Source organism: Malania oleifera, chromosome 3 (genome assembly GCF_029873635.1).
Source record: "Malania oleifera isolate guangnan ecotype guangnan chromosome 3, ASM2987363v1, whole genome shotgun sequence".
In the NCBI taxonomy this organism is placed as follows: Eukaryota; Viridiplantae; Streptophyta; class Magnoliopsida; order Santalales; family Ximeniaceae; genus Malania; species Malania oleifera.
This window is the reverse complement of record NC_080419.1, coordinates 18,824,116-18,847,177: the sequence shown is the minus strand read 5'-3', so window position 1 is coordinate 18,847,177 and position 23,062 is coordinate 18,824,116. Positions and strand designations below refer to the sequence as shown.

General features: G+C 38.1%; 1 protein-coding gene across 2 annotated transcripts; it reads right to left on the bottom strand.

Annotated features, from left to right (window-relative positions):
• Positions 1-317: 317 nt before the first annotated feature.
• Positions 318-22,581, bottom strand: LOC131152121 (uncharacterized protein At4g15545). 2 transcript variants are annotated; one of them, XM_058103776.1, is made up of 10 exons: positions 22,119-22,581; positions 21,945-22,013; positions 16,063-16,119; positions 15,818-15,890; positions 13,837-13,932; positions 13,352-13,633; positions 1,781-1,823; positions 1,241-1,319; positions 1,024-1,138; positions 318-628 (listed from the first exon to the last, which is right to left on the bottom strand). In XM_058103776.1, exons 1-9 carry the CDS (start codon positions 22,395-22,397, stop codon positions 1,046-1,048), a joined length of 1,071 nt encoding a protein of 356 aa, XP_057959759.1. In that variant the 5' UTR covers positions 22,398-22,581; the 3' UTR covers positions 318-628; positions 1,024-1,045. The 2 variants fall into 2 exon arrangements, with proteins under 2 accessions (XP_057959759.1, XP_057959761.1); XM_058103778.1 differs by lacking the exons at positions 318-628; positions 1,024-1,138; positions 1,781-1,823 and having other exon boundaries at positions 1,236-1,341; positions 13,335-13,633; positions 22,119-22,484.
• Between the last annotated feature and the right edge of the window lie 481 nt (positions 22,582-23,062).

Below are 23,062 nucleotides of genomic sequence, written 5' to 3'. Positions count from 1 at the left end.
AGCGTGTCGATTGAGGTTCACATCATTTGACAAGCATCCCAATATTATTTGTTGGGTCTCAACGCGTATTGGTTGACGTTCACATCACATTTCTTATTTATTAATGCATTTTACTTATTTTATGACAACCATACATCTTTAATGATCATTTTATTAGTAAGAATAAACATTGGTAAATAAAACTTAACTAAACCCTATTAATGATGAAAGTTATCTCATGACTTACAACTTGTCATATGAAATAGGATTCCGGGCCCTTTTACGACATACATCATAGCCCACCCAGTCAATAAGAGTTAGCATACAATAAGAAAATCTTTCATCTCGGAGACTGCATTTTCCATTGATGGCAAGTTTGATGTTAAAAGTTATCTCATGACTTAGATATTATCCATTTGACTCTTATGCCTTCACAATTTTGCCCTCAAAGAACGTCTTGCATACGCATACTAACCATACAAGTCAAAGTATTACTCAACTCTCAAATGACTAGAGATACCAAAGTCCCCTTTCCAAACATAATGAAACTTGGTTTGAGCGCTGATATTAAAATATAGATTCCTCTATTTGAAAATAAAAGTCCTGTCTTTTACGAATTGGCATCCCCTACATTTGCGCCACGCTTGATCTGCAAATGAAATGGAAATAATAAAGGAATGAAATGAAAATTTGAATGAGAAGCATGACAAAGTCAAGAGTGATTAATTTAATTTCGTTTCTTTTTTATTCTATTCCATTCCTACATGCTAAACGTGTAGTTAATAAATTAACACAAAAATGACGAATGGTTTGCAACTCAAGGGATATGATCTTCCTAAGCAATACAGTGCTAGACAATTCCAAAGTCCAGAAGTATTCAGAAATCATTTTGATGTCTACCACTAATATTGCAAAATCACAACTTGACATATAATTATTCAACAAGAGTTTCATGGAGTCTTGGCATTAACACTTGAATTACATTTAATTTACATTGGAAAAAAAAACTGCAATAGAATGTCAAGTTGGAAAAGCAATGCTTACAAACTTTAGGTACACCATAATTTCAATGAACATTTCTAGTGATCAATCCCTCAAAAATAGCATAGAGATCCCTGTTATCTGCGCTGAAGATCTCATCAGCCCTCCTTAAAGTCTCCTGAAATATTGAGGGGAAAAACAAAAGCCAAATGATGATGCAGTGGAATGGAGATTTCAACAGTGAGGTATAATCCGCAAAGTAAGGAAATGGATACCATACCTCCTTTGTTTGCTTGTGGGAATTCAATTCCTTTACATTTGCTAGAAAAGCACCAAACTGCTCGTACGACAAGCGGCTCCTGGTGGAGGAAAAAATGATATCTGGTATAAGGCAATTATAAAACTTGGCAGGCAATGATCTAAACAGTAAACACATCACAATTTAAAGTTTGGAAGCAATTAAGCTAGCACGTCCACCCACCAATGACAGCTCCCAACAAAAACATAGGGAAGGGGATTGTCCTGAAATACGCATTGGTACTGAGAAGAAAATTTTGGCAATTTCTTGCATACATCTTTTTGATAGAAAAAAGTTCTATTTAGAATTTCTTGAATAATTCAATGGCCATCCACAACATTTTTTTTCAATAGGCATTGAGGATCCACCAAATTAAGGATGCACACAGAGAGTCAATGGTATCTAACCTTTCATATGAGTGGAAATCCAAGCCTGTTTTGTAACCGGCCAGCCAGTAATAGATTATATATATTGTTTAGAGTAGCGATGAGAAAGGGTATGAGAAGAATGAAGAGCATTTACCTGACTTGGCGAAAAAATTCTTTCCCATCTACTCGAGCTCGTCCTGCAACAGACAACATAAGAATTAATGATATCAATTAACAAATGCACTTTAGACATCCAACATTCAACTACTTGTTGATCTGTTTTCAAGACCACTGCTTGTAAAAGTGAACCCCCCCCCCCCCCCCCGGCCCCAAAAAAAAAAAAACAAAAAAGGTATCTGTTGACATGCAGATTTCAATATGCTGCCCAATAACGATCATTAGCAAAAGGTAGAAGTGCAACGTTCATATTAATTCCCTATGTGACTATAGAGCCCCCTACATGCTGGGGACCAATGGCAAAAGCAGCCTAGACAACACACGCCTGTGGGCCAATGGCCTAACCGCCTAAGGGTTCTCCCCCAAGGAAATTAGTATTGAGCTATAGCCTAACTTCAGCCCACAGAGAACACGGTAGTATTATTTACAACACTGCCCCCAGGATTAGAATCATGATTTCCCATCCTCCAAATTATATGGGAGTATGCCCTTGCAACTAGGCCACAGCCCCAGGTAATAGATGAACTGCATTCTCACAGGATAAAACTCTTGGCATGTAACTAAAACCTAACACTTCAATATAAACAGAAGTAATTAAATGAATAGGAAGTTGGGAGGGAGGGGGATAAAACAAAAATAAAATTGCTCCATGCACAGAATCGCCTTGATAACTGAAGGAACTGCCATGTTTTGTCAAACCTCCAGCAGCTAAACTTGAAAAAGGTTGATATGTTTTACACTTGTGCACACATAAAAGTAAAAGAAATGAATAGGATATGGGGAAAAATAATAAAACAAAAACAATGCACGCATAAAATGACTTTGAAAACTGTAGAACTGCCATGTTTTATCAATCCTCAAGCAGCTAAACTCAAAACTTCCAGTGAACGACCTAGCATCATTGCTGGCTGTTGAATAAACTATATTATTCCATGCACATTCACACTTATTAAAATGAAAACATCTAATAAAAGATGTATACGATCCAGCACATTTCCAGTGCTTTCTCGAATCATTTCATGGGAATTTGGGATTACCCATGCTTGGACCACTAACTCTAGAAAAAAGTTACACATGGTGCAGACTGAGTATTTGAGAAGCTTATACCCATTCCAGGCATCAAGAAAAATGCACAAAGATGTGAAGCTTGCACTGCACCAGGGGCCACTTTACAAGGGGATATACAAAAATGAGAAATGTTTTAAGTGACGCAACCATTAAAAAGAAAACTGAATTATGTAGAAACATGAAGATGGTCAAAATAAATCAGAGATGTCTTAACGAATAATTCCATCATATTTTTCTAAATGCGAAAGGTCTGTAATATTGCATCTGAAGAGGGAATGTTGGCAATGCTGAAATAGAAGATCTTCCAAGTGGAACACATTGAATGGGCAGCAGATCATTCTTTCTGACAGGTTTTCCTTCTAACTATTCACAACCAAATCAGTGAAAACAAAATGTAAGCAGTCGACTGCTAACACCAATTTACATCAACTTCAAAAGTAGTATTAATTGGGTCAGGGTAAAAACTTGCAAGACACAACTGCTTAATATTGGCTTGCAATTTCACAACCATAAATTCCAAATCCATGGTGTTCTATTTTTATGCATGTTGGTTAGATCAATAAGAATGGGAGAAAATTAGATGATGAATTATCACTGTAGAAGGGATATTTATACATATGGAGGCTATATAGAGGAAGAAAGAATCACTGTACAATCTAATCAAATCCCCACAATTACTCCTATAATTAAGGCTAACATCCCCCCTCAAACTCAAGATGGTGATGAGGAAACCAACTTGAGTTTGGATAGCAGATCATGAAAACGTCCATGAAGGTGAGACTTGGTAAAAATGTCAATAGTTTGATCAATAGTTTGGCAAGCACTTGAGACAAATTTCTCTTCGCAGTCTCGAGCTCATACCATCCAGGTTCAAACTCAACTTGCAAATGCAAAGAAAGGCAGTCATCTGCCAATGATTATTTTTTGTCGATCAAAAATTTAGCTGATAAACTTGCTATGGCCAGCCAACCTCTCAAGTGTGACGACATCATTTCTTATGTTCTTGCTGGATTAGGGCATAAATATGATAGCTTCGTGTCCTCCATCTATGCTCGCACTGACCATGTCACACTTGAGGAGGTCTACTCTCTGCTCATTGTTACTGAATCTCATCTAAACCGCCATCATTTTTCTACCCCTGCACCACTTGCTGAGGCGAATGTCATCCAGAGACGGTCGCAACAAACCAACACTAGGGGGCGAGGTGGCTCCTGTGGTAGAGGCCACCTTAACAATTCTCAGGGAGGGGTTGCTTCCTCCTATAATCGCAGTGACACATTCTTCTTCTACAGTTGTGTGTCAAGTTTGCAGGAAACTTGGCCACTCCGCTCGTAAGTGCTACCACCGCTTCGATCTCACCTATCAGGATCCTCCTTGTTCTTAGAATAAAAAAACCTTGTATGCAGCTAATAATGGCGGTTGGGTGAATGACTGGCATGCGGACACAGATGCTACTCACCATATCACACATGATATGACCAATTTGAACCTAAAGAGTGATGACTATGATGGTACAGACCAACTTCAGGTTGGCAGTGGTCAAGGTTTGTGTATCTCTAAAACTGGAAATTCTACTTTTAATACATCATCTCATTCTTTTGTGTTAAATCAAGTCCTCTTGGTCCCTCAAATTCAAAAAAATTTACTTTCTGTTCAAAAATTATGTATTGATAATAATGTTTATTTTGAGTTTCATGACAAATATTTTCTTGCGAAGGATTACTCGGAGAACGTCCTTCATCGAGGTCAAGTCAGTAATGGTTTATACCATTTTTCCAACACCAATGTTCATCCTTAAGCCCTTTCAAGTATTCGTGTTTCTTTTGATCAGTAGCATTGTCAACTTGGCCATGCTGCTCCTCAAGTTGTTCAACGCGTTTTGTCCTTCAATAAGCTTCCAGTTGATAAAATAAAGAGGCACACTGTGTGCCCCGATTGCCAATTAGCCAAGAGCCATGCTTTGCCTTTTAGCACTACTAATTATGTTTCTCATGCTCCATTAGACTTAATTTTCACAGATGTATGGGGTCTAGCTTCTGTAGCCTCAACTACAAGTGCTCGGTACTATGTTAGCTTTCTGGATAATTATTCAAAAAATTTTATGGTTATTTCCAATTAAATTAAAGTCTGATGTTGAGCGTGTTTTTCTTCAATTTCAATGTTGTGGAAAAACATTTTGAACGTAAAATAAAGGCCATACAATCTAATTAGGGTGGTGAGTATCGTGGGCTACATAATTATTTTCAAGAAAATGGCATTGCACATCGTCTAGCTTGTCCTCATACTCACCAACAAATGGGCTCAATTGAACGAATGCATAGACAAATTGTTGAAATTGGACTTAGTTTGTTATCACATTCGAATTTACCTCTAATTTACTGGGAAGACGCCTTTTACACTGCAACTTATTTAATTAATTGTCTTCCCACACCCATTCTCAACAATTTGTCACCTTATGAAATGATCTATCACCAAGTCCCTGATTTTTCTTTTCTTACGGGTTTTCGAATGTGCATGTTGGCCTAATCTTAGACCATATAACAAACATAAATTGGATTTCCAAAGCAAATCATGTGTTCTCCTTGGCTATAGTGTTAATCACCATGGGTTCAAGTGTCTTGACTTACAAACTGGTCGAGTTTATGTGTCTCGTCATGTAATCTTTGATGGAAATTTGTTTCCTTATCAGAAAAATACCTCACCCACACCATCTTCAACGTCCAACTCATTCACACATGTTGCCTTGCCTTTACATCTCAAATTAACCCCTCCTGCCAAAATTAATGATATACAAGCCAGGATCTTACCACCTGAAAATAACCTTAATGTGCCTATAGTGTCTCACTCTGCAGGAACATATGAAGAAGCAGTTGTGAGGCCTCATAATTCTGCCTCCCAGTCTGTCATAATAGCTGCCGACACCTCTGTACCCTCCAGCATACCAGAGGACACAACTCAGCAAACCTCAGATCCTATTGCTAAACAGCGAAGCACCAGAACACATGCCATGGTTACCAAATAAAGGAGCAATATTTTTAAACCAAAAGCCACCTCTGATGATTTTGTGAGGTATCCCCTACCCAAAGCCTTACTTAGCTCTCTTGATTCTGCTGATGTAGAACCATCGGGTTATAGTGATGCAATCAAATCACCACACTGGTGTGCAGCAATGAATGCTGAGTTCGATGCCTTTTTACGCAATGGGAGATGGTCATTAGTCGTGCCACCTCCAAAGGCCAATATAGTTGGCTTCCAATGGATATACAGAATTAAACGACATGCTGATGGTTCCATAGAGCAGTATAAAGCGAGGTTGGTTGCCAAAGGATTTCATCAAGCAAGAAGGTGTCGATTTTAATGAAACCTTTAGCCCTGTTGTCAAGCATGCTACAATTCGAATTGTCTTGTCCCTGGCTGTCTCTTTTAACTAGCAGATTAAGCAAATTGATGTACAAAATACTTTTTTGCATGGAAAATTGGAGGAAGGGGTATATATGGCACAACCTCAAGGCTACATTCATCCGCAATATCCTCATCATCTTTGCAGGTTACATAAGTCACTATATGGCTTGAAACAAGCTCCGAGAGCTTGGTTCTCTCATCTAATTGACAAGTTATGACAGGTTGGATTTTGTGATAGCAAGGCCAACACTTCTATTCTTATTTGGCGCAAGAATGGTGTTCTTGTTGTGATTCTTATTTACGTTGATGATATTATCATCACATGTAATTCGGGCCCTGCATTCTAATTTTGCCGTAAAAGAGCTTGGCGACCTTAGCTATTTTTTGGGGGTAGAAGTCTTGCACTCGAGAAGGTATGTATTTAACTCAACGTAAGTATGTGGCTGATCTTCTGGAACGCACTCGCAAGGTAGAAGCCAAGCCGTGCACAAGTCCTATGTCAACTAGTTGTCAACTATCTGCAACTAAGGGCGCTAAATGTTCAAATCCTCATCTCTATTGATAGGTTGTTGAAAGCTTACAATATTTAGCTTTCACCAGACCTAATCCTGCTTTTTCAGTACACAAAGTAAGTAAATCAATGCATACCCATTGGAACCACACTGGTAGGCTGTAAAAAGGATTATGCGTTATCTTAAACATACCATATCAATGGGTTTGTTCCTCATCAAATCATCTAATTTTGCAATTCAAGCTTTTTCAGATTTCAATTGGGCAGCCGATCGAGATGATCTTCAATCAGTAGGTGCATATTGCATTTTATGGGCAACAATCTTATTTCCTGGCGGTGCAAGCAACAATTCACAGTTTCCCGTAGTAGTACCGAAGCTGAATATAAGTCACTTGCAAATACAGCTTCAAAACTACAATGGTTGCAATCGATTTTATGCGAAATTAGCCTTAAGATTCCAAAATCAACTGTTTTATGGTGTGACAATATTGGAGCCACATACTTGGCTGCTAATCCTATGTTTCATGCTCGTACAAAGCACATCAAGATTGATTTTCATTATGTACGTGACCAAGTTTGAAGAATGTAGCTTAATGTTCAGTTTAATATCTAATAGAGATCAACTTGCTGATTCATTAACTAAGCCGGAATGCCCTTGCAAATTTCAAATCATCTTGGCCAATCTGAATGTTCGAACACTACCCTTCAGATTGAGGGGGCATGTCGAGGAAAATGTGGAACTGAATAACAAACCAAGCAAGTAAAGTCGTAGCCGTCAACTGGAGGAATATAAAGAGGAGAATTAGGAGGACAACCGATCCGATCTTCTGTTGTTATTTAAATTTTGAAAAGATATTCTGTTGTATCTAGAAGATAAAGGAGAATTAGGAGGACAATTGATCCGATCTTTTGCAGTTATTTAAATTTTGAAAAGATATTTTGTTGTTAATTGAATTTTGAAGATAGCTACTCTGGTGTACTAAAACTCTATATAGAGTTATCCTGTATCATGTTTGATATACGATAGAATATCAATTCAACCATCCTCTGTTTCTTAATCTCTTTTACTTCTATCAATTCAATCCTTTTACATGAGCAATCTAAATGGCACTCCTACTATCACAATAAAGAGGGGAGCCAAAATTGTGAACAAGACCCACATCTTCAAAAAACCATCAAAGCCATGAAAGCTCGGAAGCGGCATCCCCCGATACTCAGCTTCCATACTAGACCAAGCTACAACCGTTTGTTTCTTACTTCGCCAAGAAATTAGAGAGGTACCAAGGAAGATACAGTAACAAGTAGTGGACTGACGATCAGTAGGATCTTCAGCCCAATCAGCATCAGAATATCCCATAAGATCAAATGATGAAGTAGAAACAAAGTTAAGTCCATGGAACAAAGTCAATCAATAATTTCTTGGCATAGGTTCAGCCTGCTTGGAATCAGCTTGGTCAATCTCAGATAACTACTGATCAAATGCATCTCATTCAATTTCTTACGGCCTTACATCCTGAATACGAACTAGTTTGTGCTTCCTTGTTGCATCGGCATCCTCTTCCAACTTTGGATAGTGCCAAATCTGAGATCATTTTTTTAGGAAACCCATCTTGGCATGACGAAGTCTCCTACCCGTGATGTTGTTTTTGCCACTACTCCTCAACCTTAGTACGGTGGTCGGTCTCCTATCGCATCCAGTCATAAGTTTTGTAGGAACTGCTCTAAAGAGGATCATGTGTTTTCTACATGTCCTATGGTCGAATGTCAATATTGCCATCATCTTGGTCATATTGTTGACAATTGTCCTATTCCACCTCCTAAACCTAGGGGAGATCAACCTCAACCACGGAATAACTTCAAGTCTTTAGTTACATCTGTTGCTGCTCCTACAGAATCTTCAAACTCTCAATCCTCTTTTTCTCTAAAAGATTCGAAAAGTGTTCTCAAACAGGTTATGTTATCTAATAATTCTTCTGATTTGGCTATTGTCTCAGGTACATCTTGGTTTTTTGATTCTGCTTGCTGTAATCACATGACTTTTGATTCCTCTTTACTCTCCTGTTCAATCTCTCCCACCTCTACACCTATCATTCACACAACCAATGGTTCTTACATGAAAACTAATCATATCAATCATGATTCCTCTTCCACACTTTCATTGCCTAATACATATTATGTGCCAGACCTAAACTTGAATCTTATTTCAGTTGGTCAAATTTGTGCACTTGGTCTCGAAATAATCTTTTCTATTGATGGTTGTTGTGTGCAGGATCCACAGACGGGACAGATTCGTGGGACCGGCCATAAAGTTGGAAGGTTGTTTGAGCTCAACTATCTTCATGTTCCAGTTTCCCGATCTCTTCCATTTGCTTCATCTACAATTTCTTCTAAGTCTCTTTTCCATCTTCGGCATCTTTGGTTAGGTCAAGTTTTAGGCAATAAACTTTGTTTTCTTGTTTCTTCTAGGTTATTAGGCTCAGTGATAACTGAATCTTTGCATTGTTCCCATTGTAACTTAGCTAAACAATCAGCTTTGTCATTTAATAAAAGTGATTATATTTCTACTAGTCCTTTTGATTTGGTGCATTCTGATATTAGGGGCCCATCTCCTACTCCTACTATGGGAGGTTCTCGTGCTATGTTTTGTTCGTTGATGACTATTTTTGGTTTACCTAGATATATCTCCTAAAAAATAGATTTGAGTTGCCCCAAGTTTATATTACTTTTGTCACTATGATTCAAACTCAAATTTCCTGACCCATTAAAGTCTTGCGTATGGATAATGCCATGGAATATAAAGACTCTTTTTTTCTCAATTTTCTTCAAAAGGAATGCACTATTGTCCAACGTTCTTGCCTAGGCACATCTCAACAAAATGGACGTGCAGAACGTAAACACAGGCATATTATTGATTCTGTTAGGGCAATGTTTTTGTCTGCATCTTGTCCTGCACGTTTCTGGGGTGAAGCAACTCTTACCGCTGTTTTTACCATAAACCGTGTTCCTTCCTCCGTTCTTCACAATGAGTCACCATTTGAAAAATTGTATGGTTAACCACCAGATTATAAAACCTTGAAAGTGTTTGGTTGTGTCGGCTTTGTTCTATTGCAACCTCATGAGTATACCAAACTTTAATCCTAAGCACGTCTTTGTTGCTTCCTTGGTTATGGTATTGAACATAAGGGACATCGTTGTTGGGATCCAATTTCGAATCAACTTCGAATATCTCGACATGTTACTTTTTGGGAGCATGCAATGTTTCTTCTCTCAAAATTTCAAGGTTGTGCCTCATCTTCTTCTTTACTAATCCGTCCATCAACTTGTTTCTTGATGGTTCTCCTACAGACTCTACTGCTGAGCTTAATACCTTTGTCCCACCTTCCATGACCTCGTCATAGTAGTCAAAGGCGCAAGGCGCACAGGGGCACATAGGGTACTTGGAGCTGAGGTGCAAGGAGCGAGGCGTGTCAACAGAACAGAAAACAGCAAAGCAAAAGATATCTTTCCTTACTTCAGCCCACAATTATTTTCTTATTTCTCAATTCATTATTTTGTACTGTTAGCATATATTTAGTTTACATGTATAGGGCTTGACAGATTATAGTTTACATGAATAGGGCTAGAATCATGCTAGAACTTATTTACTTTCCATGTATAGCATTCTTGTAAAGTCTATATATAATATACAGAACTCAAGGCCAAACCATTCGGCCATTCACACAATACATTGACATGGTATTAGAGCCAGCCAACTGCTAAGTTTTTTTTTCTTCCCCTTCGAATTTTTTTGTCTTCTTGGTTTCGGAGGTGTCTCTCGTTTCTGTGGCTGTTGTGGTTTTTTTTCTCTTCTGGATTTTTTTTTCCTCTGTTCTTTTGGTATTTCTGTGGCTGAGTGGCTGTCGGCACAGCAGGTTTTCTGGTTTGCCAATTATTTTAGTGCAGGCAACAGCTTTCTGTTGCTGTTTCTGGCGCTTCTCTGTCTCAGCACAGCAGGATTCTGTCCTTGTGATTCTCGGCACAGCAGGTTTCTTGGTTCAAGATTTATTTTTTAGTGCAGGAAGGTTGGTCTTGGTTCTCTCTGTTGCTGTTTCTGGTGCTTCTCTATCCTTGTGATTCTCGGCACAGCAGGTCTTTTGGTTCAAGATTTATTTTTTGATGTAAGCGGGTTGTTCTTGGCTTTCTTTGTACCTGCGTTGATTTATTTTTTGGGCATCTAGATTTTCTGGTGGCCTTTTTCTTTCAGCAGAGTCTGTTTTTTTTTTTTTTTGGGGTTTCTCAATTTTCTCCTTTATTTAGCAAGGACTCCACACCAGTGTGTGCCGAGTTATGGGCAACAATTAATCTATGTGGGCTTTTCAATTTGAACTTTTCCTGAAGGAAAAATATCTTTGGGGTCATATTGATGGCACGGATTGTGCACCAAATCCTGAGATATCAGGGCGTGTGACAGTAAGGTATACCAAACTACCAACCAATTGTCGATATAGAGCAGGATCTCAAGAGGCATTCCACCCATTGGAGTGAACCGAATATTTTTCTCAAGAGAAGTAGACGTTGTCTTTGAGCCCAGAGATTATAGTTAGATCCATTAAGAATGGTGTGAATAGGTTGAGAAATCTCTGCTTTTTCCATGGTCGCAAGTGGTGCAAAAGAACGGTAAATAGGAGGCTAGATACACCAATAACTCAACGAAACATATCCAATCAAACCCCAAAAAAAAAAAAAAAAAAAAAAAACAATAGTTCTCCTACAGACTCTACTGCTGAGCGCAACACTTTTGTCCCATCTTCTACAACCTCATCCTCAGAATCTGCACCATCTGCTGAACCTGTAACCACTAAGTCTGATTGTCCTTCTTTTTCATTTGTTCCCCCTCTCCTTCATCGTTCTGACATAGTAAGTCATTTGCATGTTAAATTTCATGACTATCATTGTTATTTTGCCATTGCATCTCTAAATGAACCTTGTTATTACAAGGAAGCCAGCTCTAATCCTATGTAGCAGCAAGCAATGACAGATGAAATTCAGGCCTTGGAAAAGGCACATACTTATGGCTTGGTTGATCTTCCTCCTGATAAAACTTTAGTGGGTTGTAAGTGGGTCTACAAAATTAAGACTCGCTCAGATGGTTCTATGGAGCGCTACAAGGCTCGATTAGTTGCCCAAGGTTTCACACAAGAGTATAGGATTGATTATGAAGAGACCTTTGCACCGGTGGAACGAATTACATCTGTTAGAAGTCTCTTAGCTATCGCCGCTGTTAAAAAATGGAAATTATATCAGATGGATGTAAGAAATGCCTTCCTTAATGGTGATCTTCAGGAAGAGGTTTATATGCGGCCACCACTAGGCTATGCTCATGCTTCTCCAAAGGTTTGTCGTCTTCGTCGAGCCCTTTATGGTCTGAAACAAGCACCTTGTGCTTGGTTCTCAAAGTTTAGTTTGACCATTGATGAGTTTGGGTTCTCCTCCAGTTCTCATGACTCTGCTCTCTTTATTCATAAAACTAACAGTGGCATGGTTCTTCTTTTATTATATGTCGATGAAATGATTATTACAGGTGATGATACTGAAGGCATATCTAGTCTCAAACATTATTTGAACCAACATTTTGAAATGAAGGATTTGGGAGTTTTGGCGTACTTTCTTGGGCTAGAAGTATCTTCGTCCTTTGATGGATTTTATATTTTTCAGTCTAAATATGCTTCTGACCTTATTTCCCATGCTGGTTTGACTTATAAAAAGACTGCATCTACTCCTCTTGAGAAAAATATTCGGTTCACTCCAATGGATGGAATGCCTTTTGAAAATCCTACCCTATATGGACAATTGGTCAGTAGTCTGGTATACCTCACTGTCACACGCCCTGATATCTCATATGTTGTTCATTTGGTAAGCCAGTTTATAGCTGCTCCCTGTACTACCCATTATGCTGTTGTTCTTCGAATTATTCGCTATGTTAAGAGTACTTTGTTCCATGGACTTCACTTTTCTTCTACTACTAGCCTTAATTATAGGAGTAATTGTGGGGATTTGAATAGATTGTACAATGATTCTTTCTTCCTTTATATAGTCTCCTTATGTATAAATACCCCTTCTACAGTGATAACACATCATTTAATTTTCTCCCATTCTTCTTGATCTAACGTGGTATCAGAGCTGGTTTCCAAAAGGTCCTGGGTTCTAGTCTTAATGCCCGCATTTATTCTGTGGTGTTTTAAAAAAATTTACTATGTTCCCCTTATAATGGGTGTTATTTATCGTGTATTTATCTCTCCACGTGCTGACGGGCTGCACGTGCGGGGGGTGTTAAATCTTGATATACATTGTTGGCCCATAACCTAATAGCTTAAGCTTTTAGGTAAAGTGGTAATCTAACAATTTTAAATGTTTTTAACTGAAGCAAAAAAGGTTTAAATTACGCATATCATCATGACACCAACAAAGTTCAGAGATTCAAGGCACCAGAACCCGCTGGGCTACTGGACATGATATCACAAAACTATAGCATCATGCCTCTAAATAATAGATTATAAATTTTGTTTGGAACAAGTTCTTAGAGCTAACCAGTTTGTGATCCAGAATCAGAGCTTGAAACTGAGCTATAAAGGCTTGAGGGCATCGATGAATATACTGAATACTTATCATCAAGCGTTCCTCTTGAAGTTGAAAATGAAATTGAATGTCGCTTTGGGGACACTGGCATTGAATGTCGCCTTGGGGGCACCGGCTTAGATCTTGTGGGGGATACCGCTGCAGATAGGCTTGGAGGAGACCCAGGAGGAGTAAACCGGGGAGTGCTAGTTTGGGATGCCAACAATAGGCTCTGTGATATGGTTGGTCTTGGGACTGCCACAAGAAAAGTAGCAAGAAGTTAAAAATGCTAGAAAAGGCAGAAATTTATGCTTCCTTAACCGTATACCACATGGCTATGGAAATATTAATTTACATTGCTCGAGGAAAGAAAGTACTTGCGCAGTGGAAGGATTATTGCTCCAAAAAACAATTTTCATGCCAAGAACCATACACTATACTAAATATAAGTGACATACCATCTATATCACGATCATCTGCTGACGAGCTTCCCATTTCTGTGAATTGACTCTGAATTGAAGAAGATCTTGAAGGTTGTAATGGGGCATCATCTTCTGAAGTAAATCAGAAAATGTAATATAAATTAGTGCTTGAATGGGTATAGGCATACACAAGTTTAAACAGAATATTTCACTTCTGAAATGTCCAAAAGTTTGTTACAAAATCACTGCACTGAGAAAATCTGAGCAACTTATTTTTGTCCCATATTAAGCATTTTCAAAAAATGGCAAGACATGACTACGCATGTGCAAAGGCTAACCAGCTGATTACCAATTTATTGAATTTATTTAACCATAAATTGTGTAGAATAACCCTTTAAAGGAATTCAATGTACTATAGAGATTTGATCAAAGTGGTGTTCCCCTTGAGAATTTTAGCCTATGCTTGCGCGTCCCCCCCCCCCCCAAAAAAAAAAAAAAAAAAAACCACCTTCCCCCCAAGCAGAATCCCATTCCTTTTCGTGGAGCTTTTCCATTCCTTGTTTATAGCTAGGATTGAGTTGTTTGGTAACATAGTTGTGGACCATTTAAAAATTCAACTTTTTGCTTTTTTAGAGAGCTTTTAGTAGTTAATAACTTCAAATTTCTAAAAGCAAAAGTCTAAGGGACCGTTTAGTTTGGGAAAAAATTTTCCATTCTCCAATTTTAGTTTTCCAAAGAAATATAAAAATTTTGGTTTATTTTTTAATTTTTCAAGATTTGTATTTGAAAGGTAAAAAATAAAGAGTTTGTTTAAATGTATAAACAATTTTTTATTTTTTAGATTTAAAATAATCATAGAAAAGACAACTTGTTTTCCAATTTTATATAAGATAATATTTGAAATCATGGATTTGGGGACTTGAATTTGGATTTGTGTAGATTTAGAAGAAATTCCACATACAATCCACACAAATTAAAGTCCAAGATTTCAGTCCCATACTCCCGCATGCACAGTAAGAGTAGGAAATCTAGAAAAATAATGAAAAGATGTTTTCTAACTTTTCTTATAAATTTCAAAAATTGGAAATAAAGGTGGCATTTTTGTAATTAATTGAAACAATGTTTTAAAATGCAAAGGCATAAGGCAAGGCATTCTAACCCTTAAAGGTGAGGCACAAGCCTTAAGGCGTCAGGGAGTAAGTCTTTTGAGAATTTTATTTTTAGATAAAAATATGTAATTAAATTACATATATTTTACAAATACATAAAAATTAAGAAAATGCGGTTTTCCCCAGCTAAAAAGGTGCAAAGGCAGGCCTTTTGTGGTAATGCTTAAGCCTTACGCCTTAACGTGTTAGCCTTTTTGCGATTCGGCATTTTGGATTGAACCTCAAGGCGTTTTAGGTCTGCCTTACCTCAAGGCTCGCCTTGATTTAGCCTTTTAAAACATTGATTTAAAAAATTTAAAATAAAAATAAAACTATTTTCACAAGCAAATAGTGCCAAAAATGTTTATTATAATTCATTTATTTCATATAAATATTGTAAAAATAAAAAAGTAGCTAATTTTTTTATAATTTGTTGGAAAACTAAAATGGAAAATAAGAATTGTTTTTAAAAACTAAACGGACCCTAATTTTTTTTCCGAGACTTATTTTTTATCTTATTTTTTAATAATATTAAAATTTCGTCGATTTAGATATTCATGTAAATCTACAAAATTGTTCATTTTAGTCATCTAAAATATTTCAACTAGACTGTAGATTCTTTTGTCGAATAGTAGGAGGTTTCTCCGTTTTGACAACTCCTCTTTCTCAGAGGAACCAAACAGTTCTATAACAACTCCTTTTTGTTGACCACCAGTTGACAACTTTATTTTACTCAACTTGTATATTGCTACACCATTATTGTGATTTACATAGTGGATGCTGCAAATTTCCTCATGGATGATAAACCGTGATACACATAATATAAATAATAAATAATAAATGAGCTATATATAAGCAATTCAATTGACCTCTAATTGGAAATGCAGAAGATAAACTTGGCTGGGCTGGTATCTGCTCAGTAACAAGCTGCACACTTCCTGCCTGCAACAAAAAAAAAATTTTGTTCTTAGACAAACCAAAATACACTTTAAAGCAATGTCCTGGAAATGAACATGTTCATTTTATTAATGTTCATTGTCGTCTCCATGGATGTACACGAAATGCAAAAGAAAAGTCTATAAGCACATGAAACACCTTGGAGCAAATAACTTACCGAGCTTTCTTCGTCCTCATGAAGTGATTGCATGAGTGTCTTTCTAAAGGCCTCCAACTGCACAAACCCAGAACAGTAAGACTTCATTGTAATCTATTAAAATTGAATGAAAATGTTCCAATCTTACTACTGAGAACTAAGAAGATTACAAGAGCATATATATAAATACAGCAACTCAATAACAGAATTAACAAATGAAGAATTAAAATAACAAGATAATAACTAAGCTACAACTGAAATGCTGCTGCTGTGTTAACTGGAATATGCTGCTGTTAGCTGCTGTGCTAACTCGAAAACTGAAAAACTGAAATGCTGTTTCTGCTGTTAACAGATAATGAAAACTAAAATATGCTGCTGCTGTGAGCTAGCTGATATGTTGCAGTGATGGGCTGGACTTGCTGCTAATACGCCCCCTCAAGATGGTGGTGGTGAATCAAGATTCAGCACACCCATCTTGCTCAAAAGATGACAAAAAGCATCAGACCCTAAGGCCTTTGTAAAAATATCTGCTAGCTGGTGATGAGTAGAGACATGAAGAAGATGAAGAAAAACAGCTTGAACTTTGTCTTGAACCAAGTGGCAGTCAATGTCAATATGTTTTGTCCACTCATGAAAAACAGGGTTAGATGCAATGTGCATTGCAGCTTGATTATCACAGAATAACGAAATTGGCAAAGACACCGAAACACCAAGATCATTGAGCAAGGTGACAGCCAGGTTAATTCGCAAGCAGTGGTTGCCATAGCACAGTACTCAGCCTCAGCAGAAGACTGAGATATAGTAGTTTGTTTCTTAGATCACCAAGAGACAAGGGGGTTACCAAGGAAGATACAAAAACCAGTAACAGATTGGCGAGAATCAGGACAACTTGCCCAGTCCGAATCAGTGAAACCAGTGAGTTTGAGGGAGGAATGAGCAGGAAAGAAAAGACCCTGTCCAGGAGAGGATTTAAGATATCTAAGCACACGATGAGCAGCATGGAGATGAGGTAGCCGTGGAGTATCCATGAACTGAGTAAGGATTTGAACAGAGAAAGCAAGATCAGGTCTAGTAATTGTGAGATACAATAACCTACCAACAAGGCGACGATATGGTAAAGGATCCGAAAGCAAAGCACCCTCAGTCCGAGAAAGCTTAAGTTATTGAGTCATCAGAAAGGAGACGGGTTTCGAGCCAAGAAAACCAGCATCCTGCATAATATCCAAAGCATATTTACACTGGCAAATAAAAAACCCCTTTGAGGAACGAGCAACTTCAAGCCCCAAACAATATCTTAAGCAGCCAAGATCCTTGATCTTAAAAACTGAGTGAAGAAACTCTTTGATGGCAATGATAGAATCAAGACTAGAACTGGCAATTATAATATCATCGACATATACCAAAAGAGCAATAAAAACCGAAGCAGAAGTCTGAATAAAAAGACATGAATCAGATTTAGACTGAGAAAATCCATAAGCAAGTAATGTAGTAGCAAGCTTAGAAAACCATTGCCGTGAGGCCTGCTTTAAACCATATAGACTTTTATGAAGTCGACAAACCAAATCAGGCACCTCCTTAGTCCCATAACTAGGAGGCAGTTTCATATAGACTTCCTCTGATAAATCACCATGTAAGAAAACATTGTTTACATCTAGCTGATGAACAAACCAATTTTTGGATGCAGCGACAGCTAAGAGACAATGTACTGAAACTAGTTTAGCAACTGGAAAGAAAGTTTCAAAATAATCGATTCCTTCTTGTTGAGTGTAGCCTCTTGCAACCAACCTAACCTTAAATCATTCAATAAAACCATTTGAATTGTATTTAATACGATACACCCACTTGCAACCAATGGGTTTGTGACCAGGAGGTAATGAAGTAAGTGACCAGGTATGGTTTTCCTCAAGTGCACGTATCTCCACAGCCATGGCATCACGCCATTCAGCAATTTTAACAGCTTGATGATAATATTGAGGTTCAGTGTGAACAGAAACATTCAATACAAAAGAACGATAAGCTGAAGAAAGATTACAATATGATAAAACAGAAGATAAAGAATACGGGTTACCTGAGGATGGCTGATCTGTGCTGTGAAAAGGAGAAAGGACTGAGTTAAAATTGCTGGCCAGAGAACAATGGTAGTCATGAAGATAAGAAGGTGGATGTCTAATGTGTGTTGAATGTCGAAGAGGAAGAGAATTAGAGTTAGAAGGAAGAGCAAGCAAGGCAAGGGAAGATGAAGGCAAACTATGTGATGAAGAAAGAGTGTTTGATGGAAAAATAAGGAATATCAAAAGAAACATCTGTTGGAGGAGTGGGTAAAACAACATCAGTAAGTGATGGTTTTGTAAGAAAATCAGAAGGCAAAGAAGCAAAAGGAAACTCATGCTCATGGAAAACAACGTCGCGAGAAACAAAGATTTGATGGGTTTGTAAATCAAATAGTTTGTAACCTTTGATACCAAAAGGACAACCAAGAAATATACAATGACGACAACGAGCATCAAATTTATGACGATGGAAAGGAAGAGTAGAAGCAAAACAAAGTGCACCAACAACTCTCATATGAGAATAAGAAGGAGGTTAACCAAATAAAAATTCATAAGGAGTTTTATTTGATAAGAGAGGAGTAGATGTGCGATTTATAATATGCAAACTGCCAAAATACAATCAGACCAAAAAGGTAATGGCAGATGCACTTGAAATCAAATAGCCCTTGCAACATTAAGCAGGTGTTGGTGTTTTCTTTCCACAACTGAATTCTGTTGAGTAGCAACACATGATTTTTGATGAATAATACCATTTGAGTGATAGAAATCAGACATATTAAATTCAGGACCATTATCAGTTCTAATGATCTTAACCGCGGTTTGAAATTGATTATTTACTAAAGCAAAAAATGAATGAAGGAACATACGAGTTTCAGATTTAGACTTCATAAGAAAAATCCATGTGCATCGAGAGTAATCATCAACAATAGACAGAAAATAATGAAAACCTTGTAATGAAGGAGTTGCAAATGGACCCCAAATATCCGCATGAATCAATTGAAAAATAAAAGTAGATACAGATTGACTATATTGAAATGGAAGTCTATGTTGTTTTGCAAATGGACAAACATTACAAGAATCATGATTATTTGAAGTAGAAAATGAAATACAATCTCCTAGTAAATGTAACCGATCAGAAGAAAGATGACCCAGTCGTTGATGCCAAAGATCAAACGACTAGTGTACATTATTTGAAGAAGAAGAAGAATTGACAATGGATGCAGCAAAATGACTTCCATTTGAGTAAGGAAGTAGATAGTAGACGCCATTAGATAGTCGGCCCAGTCCAATCGTCCTCCACAGCCGCAGGTGCTGAATGAAACAAAAAGATGATGAAAAAATAAGACAACATGCTAGTGAGGACGATAGTTTACTAGCAGAAATAAAAATTGAATTTGAAAGAAGGAATGCAAAGTACATCATGTAAAATTAAAGAAGATGAAAGAGAAACAATTCCAATATGAGTCACAGAAACACGAGTGCTATTTGGCAAATTAACAAAAGACTGAACCAAAGAAGTAATGGAGGTTAAAAATTTAACATCACTAACCATATGGTCAGTTGCACCCGTGTCTATGATCCAAGAAGTGGAGGAAGACAAAGAAGAAGAACAATTGGAAAATATACTTGTCATACACATTGAGGTTAAAGAAGGACTACCAGTGGGAACAGTGGAAGCAGCCAAAGCTTAAGATGGCGGAGGTGAAGGTTGAAGAGGAGCCAACAATTGAATGCATTGTTCTTGAGTAAAAGGTAAAGAAGGAACATCTGAGATAACTTGATTTGCAGAAGAATTGCTTGTCTTGGATTTAGTGAATTTAAATCCTGGTGGAAAACCATGAATTCGGTAACATTTATCAATAGTGTGGCCTAAAATTCCACAATGAGAACATGTAGGCTTGTCTTTCTTGGAATATTTTGAAACAGTTGAAGATGGTGAAGCAGTTGTAACCATGGCAGCAGAATCAAAAATCGGAGCAGAAGCCGATGTAAGTTTGCATTGACCTTGATCCATCATCAACAATTGTCCTCATATAACCGAAAAAGAATCATTCAATCCCATAAGAAAATTAATAGTATCATCGAATTGCTCACATTCAAACACTTTCTGAAGTGCTCCACAAGAACAAGATGGTGAACAAAAGCAACAAGGAGCAGGGCGGTAAGTTTGAAGCTTATCCCAAAGAGTCTTTAATTGACTATAATACTGAGTGATGGATAATTGTCCCTGAGAAAGATCTGAGATTGACTTCTTCAGTTGATAGACGCTGCTCCTGGAAAAACAATGTTGCAGATCCAGCCATATACTTCTTGCATTATCAGAAAACGGGACACTTGATGCAATGTCCTTAGGCAATGAATTTGTGATCCATGCAACAACCATTGAATTGCAGCGCCCCCATGCAAACCGAAGAGGATCATTAATGGCAGGTTGCGGAGGAGAGCCATCAATGAATGGAAGCTTATTTTTAGCATGAAGAGATGGAATCATGGAACGACTCCATGTATGCTAGTTAGTTTCAGTGATGGGTGTAGTAACGAGAGCAATACCAGGACTATCCCCATGATGCAGCAAATAAGGATTAATGAAATCATCCACAGTAGGTGAATTTGAGGAAGTAGTAGAGGAAGAAGCCATGAAAGCTTCAAGAAAAGCTTCAAGAAGGAAAATGCAGGGGGAACATGAAAGAAATCTAAAATTGCTCTGATACCATATTAAAATTGAATGAAAATGTTCCAATCTTATTACCGAGAACTAAGAAGATTTCAAGAGTATATATATAAATACAGCAACTCAATAACATAACTGAAGAATTAAAAATAACAATATAATAACTAAGCTACAACTGAAATGTTGTTGCTGTGTTAACTGGAATATGCTGCTGTTAGCTGCTGTGCTAACTGGAAAACTGAAATGCTGTTTCTGCTGTTAACAGATAATGAAAACTAAAATATGCTGCTGCTGTGAACTAGCTGATATGTTGCTGTGATGAGCTGGAACTGCTGCTAATATAATCTGCCTCCCACGTGTGAACACAACAAATCCACGTCCATCGTGTTTATGTGTGTGTTTTTGACAGAGAGAGAGACAGAGAGAGCGAGAGAGAATCTATTTTGGTATTTGATCAGCTTCACTTTCTTTCCTAAACTAGACAGAAAGCATCTATTTTTGTTCGGCATATATTTTAAGATTCCACAATTTTGCCCCCACTAACTGGAAAGTTTGGAATCGGAAAACATAAAAACGACTTGGCAACACTGTTATTTACTTCTTTGAACAGGAAGGAAATCTTAATTCACCCCTGACAAAGCCACTAAAATAGCTTGATCTTGATGCAAAAGAGAAATAAACAAGAAGGGAAGCTCGTGGCAGGTTTTCCCTTGCTGCATGCTGTTTATATACTAATCATCATCTTAGATGGGTAATTAAGACACAAAAACTTTGAAAATGGCGGCAATACAGCTAATATAGTTTGAACAAGCATGCAGACTGCTCCAATTTTTTCTTATGGACCCATATAAGATTGAAATCATCCTATCTATCTGAGTCAAAATTTGCACAAAATTCAATCAAACGCCCTCTAAATCAACAATTCATCAGTGAAACTAATCATCCAAACTAAACAAGTCATCAGGTTGAAATTTAAAATATAAACTCCACAGCATCTATCTACGCTTCACAATGAAATCGCACAACCAAATGCCAGGCATACTAAAAACACACGCATTTCACTCCAAACTTCCAAGCCAACGCCAGAGAGCAAAAACCCAAGTTAAGCAACACAAATTTGCAGACTTCAACAAGAAGAAAAACTCGAAACATCAAAATCACACAACTGACTATTCACGAACCTTGGAAACATCTCGATTGAGCTTCCTCACCGTGCTATACAGCGAAGCGTTCTCCTTCAACAGGGTCTCCTGCGCCACACAACCACGACAGGATAAGAATCAACACAAAGCACATAAACAACCTCGATTCATCCAAATTGAAGAAATGGGTCGGGCGGGGTGGGGAAGGAGGACCCTTTGGTGCTCGGCTTGGGCGAGTTTATCGGTGGTGTCGGAGAGGGAGGCGTCGAGGGACTCGAGCTGGCTCTGGAGATCGTCGATGACGCGGTCCTTCTCCGCGAGGCGGCCGTGGAGGGCGGAGGCCTCCGATTCGAGGGCGGAGACGCGCGCCGAGAGCGCAAGGGAGGTAATCTTGCGGGCCACATCGAGCTGCTCGAAAGGATCCGACGGCAGCACATCCAACACCTCCTCGGGAAGATCGAACTGCGAGACCGCCGACTCTTTCGCCAGCATTGGTCCTCTCTCTCTCTCTCTGTGTTCACTTTTTTTTTTTTTTTAAATTCTTTTTCTTGTTTTAATACGTAAGTATATATATATATTACGTAAGAAAGTGGAGAGTTAGCTGTGAATTGGTTTATGAAAGAGGCGAAGAGTGGGTGCCTTTGGGGTTGACTGTTTTTTTATTATCTGTTTTGCTAGGAACATGTGGCTTGTAGGATGGCTTGCTTGGATAGGGAGTTTGCAAGAGACAAAAAATAAAAATGGGTTCCCTCCCCTTCTCTCTCTCTCGTGTTTGGAATGGGCTGGGCTGGGCTGTGGAGGCCCTAAGACCCAACATTGCTAGGCCCATGGAAGAGCAAGGCATGGCCAGGCCCAGGCCAGGGCAAGCTGGGCTTTGATGAGGGATGTGTTAAGGGTACAACATTGATGTCGTGGGGAGACATTTTTTATATGCATTGTAGGGAATTTTTTGTCTGACTTTAGATTTGGGAGTTTTTTCCCGTTTTATAATTAAAAACAAATAAAATATAAAATAACACTCTAATTGAGAAATTTTTTTCCAAAATAATGCTCACGTAATCTCGCAGCTTCATGCCGCGAGATTTAAACTGATGGTCACTCTGCCTTCGACGCGTGGCAAAGAGAGAAACAGGGAGCAGGTGACGCGTGGCGAGGCT

What these genes read in the sequence shown, in the direction of transcription:
- LOC131152121 (XM_058103776.1), bottom strand. Translation starts at nt 22,397, where the DNA reads ATGCTGGCGAAAGAGTCGGCGGTCTCGCAGTTCGATCTTCCCGAGGAG. An exon ending in ATGAGGACGAAGAAAGCTCG is followed by an intron (nt 15,891 to 16,062) that starts GTAAGTTATTTG and finishes TTTTTGTTGCAG; the next exon opens with GCAGGAAGTGTGCAGCTTGT. An exon ending in GAATTTTTTCGCCAAGTCAG is followed by an intron (nt 1,320 to 1,780) that starts GTAAATGCTCTT and finishes TTCCTCCACCAG; the next exon opens with GAGCCGCTTGTCGTACGAGC.